Below are 12,500 nucleotides of genomic sequence, written 5' to 3' on the forward strand. Positions count from 1 at the left end.
ATGTTCATGATATCATTTTAAAAGAATTGTCCCAGTTTGGGTTTTAAACAGAGACCAGAATGTCTCTGTGCTCTTGTTCCCTACAACACGGCTCGTTACAGGGCGTTATTCAGGCCGTACGATCGTCTGCTTCTGCAAAATAATAAAGCAATAAATATGATGGACGTTTCAGTGAGCCGTCATATTTGTGTGCATCAGTTATTTATTTTGCAGTAACAACAGTTTACTAACAGCTCTTATTTATTTTTCATTCGTCCTTCCCAAACCTCGGACTAATCACGCTGTAGCTCAGTGCGACTGCGACTACAACAGACTTTTTAAAGGCTTTTCATCCTTAATAGCGGATTGCGACATTTTTTCAAGGTTCTCCGTGTGTACGAGGCTCCGTCTAATTAAACACGTCTCGGTTTTGTCCGTAACGAACCTCAGCTGATGTATGACATAAAAGTCGCCTTCACTGCAGAGAAGAAGCTCAACGATTGTTTCTCTCTCTATCGCTGAAAATCCCTCCTGGAAAATTCTTTCCATTTTTGTTCTCTGACGTCAGAACGGAAAAGTGGAGCGAGACTCCGTGTGTAACCCCTGACTGGGCGAGACCCCGGGGACCGGTTGCTACGTGGTGTGTGCACCTGTGTAGCGATGAAGCTCTGAACAGGCCACTGCAGGGGCTTCTGAGCATCTGTGTTCTTCACCGCTTGGGATTCGACGTCCGCCGAGATCGAACAGAAACCCAGGAGAAGGGCGGCTTCACGACACACACCCCAGTACTGCGCTCGTCGGTGTAGAGGGGCATCAGAGTGATGATGCAAACGAAAAGGAACGACAGCTGACATAGAGACAGGAAGAACAAACTCTCGATTATTGTCAGGCGGCTGTCAATCATGAAGCCACGCCCACTGGCACTCATTCGTCCCAATTGTCTGAACGTTAAACTTAACCGATGCGTCATATAACATCTTTATTAAGATTTTACACTCCCTGTGGTAGTTAACGTAATTATCATCTACAGCAGACGTGTGTGTGTGTGTGTGTGTGTGTGTGTGTGTGTGTGTGTGTGTGTGTGTAATCCTGTAATCTCATGTTTCTAAGACTCGTGCTGCCATCTGTGCCTGCGTCAGTGTGGGAGAACGCGGATTAGAGCCGCGTGACGTATCTAAATTTTCGATATCCGATCGATGGCGACTGTGACACATGTATGGAAGATATCGGCTCAGTAATCTGTGTGTGTGTGTGTGTGTGTGTGTGTGTGTGTGTATGTCCCATATGAGGGGTGGAGGTCCAGTTCTGGGTGGGAGTGGTGATGTCATACTTGGACGTCATTCAGTCGTCCAGCCTTCAGATGGAATTTATGCAAACAACATCTGGAATATCAGCGCGCGTGCGCGCACACACACACACACACACACACACACACACACACACACACACACACACACACAGAGCTTCTCTGAGTGTGAGTTAAATAAACCTGTGATCTGCAGCTCCACTACTGTTGGAGCTGCTGTGATTAGGAAATGAATCAGCTTCCTCCTGACCAATCAGAGGCCAGCAGCAGTGTGCTGTAGGAGCTTTAAACAGAAGTGGACCTTCACTGACCCTCTTCTGATTTTTCCACTGCTGTTCAGTGAGGTGAAAGTGTGACACACACACACACACACACACACACACACACACACACACACACACGTGTCTATAAAGCGTGTGTTGAATAATATATGAGCGGAGCGTGCGGCCTCCACGTCGTTTTAAGAGCCGTTTAGTTCCACTCTGCTGACCTCTGTGTGTGTGTGTGTGTGTGTGTGTGTGTGTGTGTGTGTGTGTGTGTGTGTGTGTGTGTGGTGAGAGAGAGAGATTCAGACCCTCGCTTTTGTTATCTCTGTGGTCGTTGATGCACAAACTGCAGGTGTCCCCGTAGGAACCGTGTTGTCCCGGAAACCAGATGAGGAAATGTAACAGACCAGAGAGTGAGAGAGCTTTATATCAGCACACACACACACACACACACACACACACACACACACACACACGCACACACACAAGGAAACAAGTTAGAGGGAATAATAAGCCATAGTAATAAATATAAATGTGTAATTAGTCATGTGTAAAGGAGGTGACTGTCACCAGACCTACAGCCCAAACTCAACATCCTGACTCCACCCCTTAAAATGAGATGAGGAACCTGACGTGTGTGTGTGTATTTGTGAGTGTGTGTGTGTGTGTGTGTGTGTGTGTGTGTGAGTGTGAGTGTGTGTGTGTGTGTGTATTTGTGTGTGTGTGTATTTGTGTGTCTGTGTGTGTATTTGTGTACCTGTGGTGTGTGTGTGTATTTGTGTACCTGTGGTGTGTGTGTGTGTGTATTTGTGTGCCTACATGTGTGTTTGTGTGTGTGTGTGTGTGTGTATTTGTGTACCTGTGGTGTGTGTGTGTGTGTATTTGTGTGCCTACATGTGTGTTTGTGTGTGTGTGTGTGTGTACTTGTGTGCCTACGTGTATGTTTGTGTATTTGTGTGCCTGTGGTGTGTGTGTGTGTGTGTGTGTGTGTGTGTGTGTGTTAGATACGATGAGATGAGATTGCTCCACATTAACACTGTGTACATTATGGCAGTGGTAATGACACAGTCGTAATAAATGACATAATAAATGACTACACAAGGTGTAGACAGAAGCAGGTGTGTGTGTGTGTGTGTGTGTGTGTGTGTGTGTGTGTGTGTGTGTGTGTGTGTGTGTGTGTGTGTAGTGACACTGTGAGCCTGGATGTGCTACAGAGACTGGATAGGGTTCACAGTGCAATGAAGGACACACACACTCTCTCTCTCACACACACTCTCTCTCACACACACACACTCTCTCTCACACTCACTCTCTCTCACACACACACACTCTCTCACACACACTACCACTCTCTCTCTCACACACACACTCACTCACTCACACACACATGTTCCAGCAGTTACAGTAGAGCTCTTAATGAGAGGTATTAACTCACAGAGCTGAAAATCTTTACCTTACACTGTTCATTCATTTACTTATATTCATCTGTCTGTCTGTGTCTGTGTCTGACTGTCTGGGTCTCGGTCTGTCTGTCTGTCTGTCTGTCTCTGTCTGACTGTCTGGGTCTCGGTCTGTCTGTCTCTGTTACTCTCTCTGTCTGTGTCTGTGTCTGTCTGTCTCTGTTACTCTCTCTGTCTGTGTCTCTGTCTGACTGTCTGGGTCTCGGTCTGTCTGTCTGTCTCTGTTACTCTCTCTGTCTGTCTGTCTCTGTCTGTGTCTCTGTCTGACTGTCTGGGTCTCGGTCTGTCTGTCTGTCTCTGTTGCTCTCTCTGTCTGTCTGTGTCTGTCTGTGTCTCTGTCTGACTGTCTGGGTCTCGGTCTGTCTGTCTCTGTTACTCTCTCTGTCTGTGTCTCTGTCTGTGTCTCTGTCTGACTGTCTGGGTCTCGGTCTGTCTGTCTGTCTCTGTTACTCTCTCTGTCTGTCTGTCTCTGTCTGTGTCTCTGTCTGACTGTCTGGGTCTCGGTCTGTCTGTCTGTCTGTCTCTGTTGCTCTCTCTGTCTGTCTGTGTCTGTCTGTGTCTCTGTCTGACTGTCTGGGTCTCGGTCTGTCTGTCTCTGTTACTCTCTCTGTCTGTGTCTCTGTCTATGTCTCTGTCTGACTGTCTGGGTCTCGGTCTGTCTGTCTGTCTCTGTTGCTCTCTCTGTCTGTCTGTGTCTGTCTGTGTCTCTGTCTGACTGTCTGGGTCTCGGTCTGTCTGTCTCTGTTACTCTCTCTGTCTGTGTCTCTGTCTGTGTCTCTGTCTGACTGTCTGGGTCTCGGTCTGTCTGTCTGTCTCTGTCTGACTGTGGGTCTCGGTCTGTCTGTCTGTCTCTGTCTGTCTGTGTCTGTCTCTATCTGTCTCTGTCTGTCTGTCTGTCTGTCTGTCTGTCTGTCTCTTTACAATGTTATCATTAATAAAACATTTAATGTTCTGTATAAAGAGTGTAGCATTGCAAAATCAGTGCTGGTGAACACACACACACACACACACACACACACACACACACACACACACACACACACACACACAGCTGTGTTAGTACAGCGACGACAGAACATTATTCACATTAACAACACAGAGTGAACAAAAACCGAGATGAACTATTTGTGTGTGTGTGTGTGTGTGTGTGTGTGTGTGTGTGTGTGTGTGTGTGTGTGTGTGTGTGTGTGTGTCTGCACTCTGAATACATGTTTATAACAGAAGGATGAACTCTGGCTTGATGTGGTTTCAGTGTTGGGTGCAGTTATTTTATTTGTTCTGATTATTTACTTATGTTCATGTGAACAGTCAACTAAAAGTGTGTGTGTTTGTGTGTGTGTGTGTGTGTGTGTGTGTGTGTGTGTGTGTGTGTGTGTGTGTGTTTGTTTAATGACATCATTACAGGAATGAGATTATTGTATACGGTGACAGACAATAAGGAGTTTAGTTATTATAGTTCACTGATCAAAACCAACCTCTCTTTCTCTCCTTCAGTCTGATCGGCTGCCATGACAACAGAGGCGGGGTCAGAGGCGGAGGTGAAGAAGGAGCCGGAGGAGCAGCAGTCTGAGGAGCAGCAGGTGGAGGACCCCAGCGCAGAGAGCACGCAGAACACTGACACACAACCTGCCCCGGAGAACCCTCAGAACCTTGAGAACCCAGAGGTACAGTGACCCGGGAGAAGATGTTGTATATGACACACACACACACACACACACACACACACACACACACACACACACACACACACATTCTGAGCACACACACTCTGAGCGCACGCACACACACACACACGCACACACTCTGAGCACACACACACACTCTGAGTGCGCACACACACACTGAGCACACACACACTGAGCACACACACACACACACTGAGCACACACACTGAGCGCACACACACACACTGAGCGCACACACACACACTGAGCACACACACACACACTGAGCACACACACACACACTGAGCGCACACACACACTCTGAACACACACACACACACACACACTCTCTCACACACACACACACTCTGAGCACACACACACACACACACACACACACTCTGAGCACACACACTGAGCACAGCACTAATGTCATTGGTTACGTCTTACAGAACGAGGAGGCGGAGCCTGCTGAGCCCACAAGCCCCGCCTCTTCCAGCGGGCAGAAGAAGGACAAGGGCATCTCTCGTTTCCTGCCCTCATGGGGCAAACGGCAGAAATCCCTAAGCCAAGTGGAGTCTAAAGACACGCCCACTCAGACACAGGAAGAGGAAGAGGAGGAGCCAAAGGGAGAAGGCGAGTCACCTGAGAGGAAGCAAGAGCAGAACTCTGTGTGCAGCTCAGAGACACAGGTGAGAGGTCACGACCTTTAACCTCACGCCCGCAGTGCTGAGACCGGGAGGCGAGAGGAAAAGCTTCGCTCACTGAATCCACGCTGTGTGTGTGTGTGTGTGTGTGTGTGTGTGTGTGTGTGTGTGTGTGTGTGTGTGTGTGTGTGTGTGATATGTGCAGCCAGGGAACGAGGAGTCTGTGAAGAAAGGAGGAGAGGAGCAGAGCACCGTCGTGTCTCCTCTGAAACCTGGAAAGAAGATGAAGACGGTGGTGTGTCATGTGACCATGCTGGACGGGAGCCAGTTCCAGTGTGAGGTGGAGGTGTGTGTGTGTGTGTGTGTGTGTGTGTGTGTGTGTGTGTGTGTGTGTGTGTGTGTGTGTGTGTGTGTGCACCATATGAATGGTTTTAAACAGTGTGTATTTGATGATCCTCTCAGGAGAAATGTCACATTTTATGGAAGGAGACTCCAGTAGGTATAAAGCTGAAAAAGGTTCCTGGGTTCTCCATAAACCAGTGCTGCAGAAAAGTCGGTTCCTGGTACAGTTCCTGATACGGTTCCTGGTACGGTTCCTGATACGATTCCTGATAAAAAAGTCCTCGGCCCTGGAAAAAAAGGTTCCTTAGAACTACAAAACCCCTCCTGATTAGAGTTTGTTCTTTCATGTGTTCCTAGAAAGGTTCCTGACTGTCAGTCCTGAGCTGCTGAAGTGATTTCTTTAACAGTTTCAGAAAATAATTCATAGGTTCTTGTTTTTTTTGAGAGAAGTTCCTGAGTTTCCAGAAGTAGCTCCTGAAAAGGTTCCTGTAAAGAACTTTGTAAGCTTCTGAAAATGTTTGATTATCAGTGAGTGTGTGTGTGAGGTGTGTGAGGTGTGTGAGGTGTGTGAGGTGTGTGAGGTGTGTGAGGTGTGTGTGTGAGGTGTGTGTGTGAGTGTGTGTGAGTGTGTGTGAGTGTGTGTGAGTGTGTGTGAGTGTGTGTGAGTGTGTGTGTGTGAGTGTGTGTGTGTGAGTGTGTGTGTGTGAGTGTGTGTGTGAGTGTGTGTGTGAGTGTTTTGGTTTGATTGTGTGTGCGTTTGATTGTTGTTTTGTTGAGTGTGTGTGAGTTTTGAGGTTTTTTGTTATTGTTGTTTGTGTTTTTTTTTTTGTTTGTGAGTGAGTGAGTGAGTGAGTGAGTGAGTGAGTGAGTGAGTGAGTGAGTGAGTGAGTGAGTGAGTGTGAGACTGAGGCATGGACAGAAACGCTGCTGGAATGTTCGCTGCCCATCTGCAGTGTGTGTGTGTGTGTGTGTGTGATGAACACACAGAGCAGAGATGTGACGTGAGATTAAGGAAACACACGCAGCTACACATCTTTATCTCCCACATCAGCCTGAGCAAATCTCCAGCAGAACGGACAGTTAACCTGAGCTCATCACCTCACGCTGCCCTTTACACCGTACACACCTCAGATCTTCCCACGGTTCAGTCAGAGGTGGAAGTTCCTCGTGTGGTCCGAGCGTTAACGTAGACCTGCGTCTGAAGGGTTCATCTTCTGTCATCTCCCTTTGATGTGTTTATACTCGTTCTTTACCAGACAGGAGTGTTTACAGTCCTGTGTTTGCCATCTGGACCTTTTGTCTGTCTCATTGTCTCGTTTGTGTGTGTATGTGTGTGTGTGTGTGTGTGTGTGTGTGTGTGTGTGTGTGTGTGTCTGGGAGAAGAGGAAGTTTAGTTCTGATGAATAGATGAGAATTTTTCTCCTCCATTCTACCCAGTTATTGTGTGTGTGTGTGTGTGTGTGTGTGTGTGTGTGTGTGTGTGTGTGTGTGTGTTAGAGGGGGCGTGGCCATGCTCATCAATCCCAGGTCACATGATCCAAAACTGTATCTGTGCGACAGACTCGCATGAAACCCACAGACACGACACTAATCCTGTTCAAATCGGGCTTTAAACTATCTCACTGAGTCTCCCATGTTTATAAGTAGTTGCTAAGCAACCATACATTTATGGCCAACACCAAAATAAAAGATCCTGAGTGTTCGCTTATTGTTTTGGAACTGATGCAATTCCTAAAGAAGTTCATGGACAAAAAAAGGTGTGATAACTTGGTGTGAAATCACCAGCAAGCAATCTGAAGACACGCAGACACGGAGACACACAGACACGGAGACACGCAGACACGGAGACACGCAGACACGGAGACACGCAGACACGGAGACACGCAGACACGCAGACACGCAGACACGCAGACACGCAGACACGGAGACACGCAGACACGGAGACACGCAGACACGGAGACACGCAGACACGGAGACACACAGACACGGAGACACACAGAGACACACAGACACGGAGACACACAGAGACACACAGACACGGAGACTAACGCTGTCTTCCTGTAAAACAAGCAGAACAGTTTCTCAGAAACAGAAGATTTGGTTGATGTGCTCAGGTTTCTCCCAGCTAGCGTGTTACACTAGCCATGCGTTAAGTAACAGATGGTCAGTGCACACAGTCACAAGTCCTGCTCTGTGTAAACATCATAAATACAGCTACGATGGACACGCTAACGGCGAAATCCGTTGTCATAGGAACAGGTCGAGTCCATTTCAGTCCGAGCCAGGCAGCTTAGTGGAAGCGAATTTATGAGCGAATTTACACCAAAGGGAGTTATAGAAGGTGTGTGTGTGTGTGTGTGTGTGTGTGTGTGTGTGTGTGTGTGTGTGTGTGTGTGTGTGTGTGTGTGAGACAGATTCTTGGATAAAGTCCTGTCCAAACATCAGTTAATCCAGGATGAAGCACTTTGCAGTGTTGATGCTAGTTAGAGAGATCACGTGGTGTGTCTGACATGTCGGGGTAATGATTATTTCTGAGGCTGAGGACGGGGCATTGGACGCTGTGTGTGTACGTGTGTGTGTACGTGTGTGTACGTGTGTGTGTGTGTACGTGTGTGTGTGTGTACGTGTGTGTGTGTGTGTACGTGTGTGTGTGTGTACGTGTGTGTGTGTGTGTACGTGTGTGTGTGTGTGTACGTGTGTGTGTGTGTACGTGTGTGTGTGTGTACGTGTGTGTGTGTGTGTGTACGTGTGTGTGTGTGTGTGTACGTGTGTACGTGTGTGTGTGTGTGTACGTGTGTACGTGTGTGTGTGTGTGTACGTGTGTGTGTGTACGCGTGTGTGTGTGTGTGTACGTGTGTGTGTGTACGTGTGTGTGTGTACGTGTGTACGTGTGTGTGTGTACGTGTGTTGCAGCTGAGTGTGTGTGTTGCAGCTGAGTGTGTGTGTTGCAGCTGAGTGTGTGTGTTGCAGCTGAGTGTGTGTGTTGCAGCTGAGTGTGTGTGTTGCAGCTGAGTGTGTGTGTTGCAGCTGAGTGTGTGTGTTGCAGCTGAGTGTGTGTGTTGCAGCTGAGTGTGTGTGTTGCAGCTGAGTGTGTGTGTTGCAGCTGAGTGTGTGTGTGTAAATTTTATTTGCATTCTGTTTGCAGACAGCAGCAGTAATGCTATAATGGGATTAGTCAGGGTGCTGAGTTTGGGATACAGCGATCAGCTGACGTGTGCGTTTGTGTGTGTGTGCGGGGGGGGTTGAGGACAGTTTGTCTTCTGACTGTTGGGTGTAACTGTGATTGGGACAAATGGACAATCTGTCGAGTGGTGCTGATGGGTGTGCTGGGAGGTTAAGTGGGTTCTGTGTGTGGAGGATGTGTGTGATTTCATGGTAATGGGATGGATTTGCACAATGCGTGTGATTACAGAGTACCTTAGTGTGCAGGACGGATGTGTGTGGCTTCAGTTGGGATGGAGGGATGAGGGTCTGTGTGATGGATGGGGGGATATGTGACGGATGGAGGGATGAGGGTCTGTGTGATGAATGGGGGGATATGTGATGGATGGAGGGATGAGGGTCTGTGTGATGGATGGGGGGGTATGTGACGGATGGAGGGATGAGGGTCTGTGTGATGGATGGGGGGATATGTGACGGATGGAGGGATGAGGGGATGTGTGACGGATGGAGGGATGAGGGGATGTGTGACGGATGGAGGGATGAGGGGATGTGTGACGGATGGAGGGATGAGGGGATGTGTGACGGATGGAGGGATGAGGGGATGTGTGACGGATGGAGGGATGTGTGACGGATGTGGGGATTTACACATACATCATGTGACAGACCCCTTACCCAGAGCGACGTACATAAGCCCTTAAATCTCTAACACTGAACACATTAATGCTGCTCACTGGGTTACAGACTTAAGACACCATGAGTTTAAAACTTTTGTTCAAAGTTACAATGAAAAAGTGTCAAATGATTTTTTTTTTTCAATGCAAAAGATAAGTAAAGAAGTGCTAGCTGAAGTGTTTCCTGAATAAGTTGGTCTTCAACACCGCATGAAAATATCCAGTGACTCGGCTGTCCGGACCTCTAGGGGAAGTTCATCCCACCACCTCGGTGCAGAACAGAGAAGAGTCTTGTAGTAAACTTACCTCTTACCCTGAGAGATGGTGGGACCAGTCGAGCAGTGCTGGTAGATCGGAGGGCGTGGGGTGCAGTGTCTGTTTTTGGCTTTGTAGGCCAGCATCAGTGTTTTGAATCTGATGCGTGGGGGGTGTGTGTGTGTGTGTGTGTGTGTGTGTGTGTGTGTGTGTGTGTGTGTGTGTGTGTGTGTGTGTGTGGAGAACTTTGGCAGGTTGTAAACAAGTCGTGCAGCTGCATTTTGGATCATTTGCAGAGGACGGATTGTGTCCATATGTAGAGCTGCCAGCAGTGTGTTACAGTAATCCTGTCTAGTGATGACAAGAGACTGAACAAGTACCTGAGCAGCCTGTGTGGGGAAAATGGCCGAATCCTTCTAATGTTGTAGAGAAGGAACCCACATGAGCGAGTCACATTAGGGACATGAGAGGAAAAGGACAGATGATTGTCCATGGTTACCCCAAGGGTGTGAGCTGTGGCTGAAGGGGGGAGCACATTGTTGTGCAGGGATATAGTAAGGTCATGACCTGGGGATGAATCACCTGATGATCAGCAGGTCAGTTTTGCTGGGATTGAGCTTTAACTGATGAGCCGTCAGATGTTATGGACCTGGAATGAAGGGAAAAGGTTTAGCATAGTGGTAGGGAGCGGATCCAATGGGCAGGGGGTAGGATTGCAGTGATGCATGTGTGTCAGATGAAGGGATGTGGGGATGTGTGACGGAGGGAGGGATGTGGGGATGTGCAGTCTATTAGATCTGAGAAATTAAGGCCACGCCCACATTTCCATCTTTGAACTTGGACATGACAGTTTGTGGACTGTGTTGTACAGATAGACACTATTGTTTCTGTCTGCTTGGTCAGGGTGGGGTGTGTGTTACAGTTGAGTGTGTGTGTGTGTGTGTGTGTGTGTGTGTGTGTGTTACAGCTGAGTGTGTGTGTGTGTGTGTGTATATTACAGCTGAGTGAGTGTGTGTGTGTGTGTGTTACAGCTGAGTGTGCAGTTTGCTGCTGTGGCCTCATTGCTGTTTTAACAAAACTCTTTTTGTCCCAATGCTTGTTGAATAAAGTGCTGAAACTTTGCTAAAAGCTTTTGTTTTAGCCGAACACGCACACACACGCACACACACACACACACACACACACACACACACACACACACACCACTGATTAGACAAATAGCGATGCTTTGAATGCCTCATACAACAGTAGAGCTGAAATAACCTGTGTGTGTGTGTGTGTGTGTGTGTGTGTGTGTGGTGTACAGTTGCCCTGTCATTATTTTACACTAGTGTGTAACAGAGAAATCCACTTCCAGCTGAACAGGTGTATGTTGTGATGTGGTTTTGTCCTCATACAGCTTTCAGAGCCGCTGGTCCTCCTCCAGCGCTTGTTGCTTCTCCCTTTCAGCCAATCACAGAGCTGCATGTCCACAGGGCTTTGTCCCAGCAGACTGTGTGTAATGTCACTGTGCATTGGATAAAGCTGGAAAACCCCAGAAATGCTGTGTGCAAACCCCCCGCCCCGCCCCGCCCCGCCCCGGTCTGTAAGCATGACGTCTGCACCTGAACACTGTGTTTATTCCTCAAACCGTCTTTCTGGCTCTTCGGCCATCTGTTTCGTTCCTTTTATTTCTTCCTCTCCCTCTTTCTCTCTCTCTCTCTCTCTCTCTCTCTCTCTCTCTCTCTCTCTCTCTCTCTCTCTCTCTATCGGCGTTCATCCCAGAAGACTCTTTTAAACAGCAGGGGGCGTCACTGCAGAAACCCAAACTGTAGCTGTGTGTATGGGTGTGTCTGTGTGTGTGTGTGTGTCTGAGAGATAACACAGCCTTAACACACGCAAGTGGGGGTTAACCACAGGTCTTTATATCCTCTGATCATATCACATGTGAGACGTGACAACACACACACACACACACACACACACACACACACACACACACACACACACACACTCATTATGTCTGAACTTGATAACTAGTTCAGGGTCGTAACGATTCGTCAGTTTCCATTAATTCCCTACAGTCCTCATGTGACCCGTGTGTGTGTGTGTGTGTGTGTGTGTGTGTGTGTGTGTGTGTGTGTGTGTGTGTGAGAGCAGCAGACCCAGCAGTCCAGTCTCATCATTCAGTACATTAACTATCTGAGGTTTTGGTTATGAAACATTAAATCCTTCGCTCTTGATGCCGAACATTAAGTCATCTGGTTTAAATTATTTTTCGCTTGCTAGCTCAGATTAGTGTTAGATTGTGTGACATCTATCCTTGTGTGTGAGTCCATGTTTGGCCACGCCCACTTTCTGTTAGAAGGGAGATTTCAGCTGTACATGAACATGGACCTCAGCAGAAGGCTGTTTGTGTTATTTGTGCTCACGGGATTTCCAGTCTGCTTCATTCTGCCTGATCAAATCAATTCTAACCAGGCTTCCTAGAATCCATTAGTGTGTGTGTGTGTGTGTGTGTGAGTGTGTGTGTGTGTGAGTGTGAGTGAGTGTGAGTGAGTGAGTGTGTGAGTGAGTGAGTGTGTGAGTGTGTGAGTGTGTGTGAGAGAGAGTGTGAGAGAGAGTGTGAGAGAGAGTGTGAGAGAGAGTGTGAGAGAGAGTGTGAGAGAGAGTGTGAGAGAGAGTGTGAGAGAGAGTGTGAGAGAGAGTGTGAGAGAGAGTGTGAGAGAGAGTGTGAGAGAGAGTGTGAGAGAGTGTGAGAGAGTGTGA

At 47.9% G+C, this 12,500-nt stretch overlaps 1 protein-coding gene across 25 annotated transcripts in view; it reads left to right on the forward strand.

Annotated features, from left to right (window-relative positions):
- The window catches only part of epb41l2 (erythrocyte membrane protein band 4.1 like 2), a 39,801-nt gene that overhangs the window by 5,030 nt on the left and 22,271 nt on the right, over window positions 1–12,500 (forward strand). For 24 of the 25 annotated variants that reach the window (XM_027155624.2, XM_027155605.2, XM_027155620.2 and 21 more), the window contains exons 2-4: window positions 4,506–4,675; window positions 5,128–5,367; window positions 5,528–5,668. In XM_027155624.2, the coding sequence (XP_027011425.1) occupies window positions 4,520–4,675; window positions 5,128–5,367; window positions 5,528–5,668 (537 nt within the window). In that variant the 5' untranslated portion in view covers window positions 4,506–4,519. Of the gene's footprint in view, window positions 1–1,940; window positions 1,965–4,505; window positions 4,676–5,127; window positions 5,368–5,527; window positions 5,669–12,500 lie in introns of those variants that run through there. The other variant, XM_027155604.2, reaches the window with a different exon arrangement.

Source organism: Tachysurus fulvidraco, chromosome 9, assembly GCF_022655615.1.
Source record: "Tachysurus fulvidraco isolate hzauxx_2018 chromosome 9, HZAU_PFXX_2.0, whole genome shotgun sequence".
Taxonomy (NCBI): domain Eukaryota; kingdom Metazoa; phylum Chordata; class Actinopteri; order Siluriformes; family Bagridae; genus Tachysurus; species Tachysurus fulvidraco.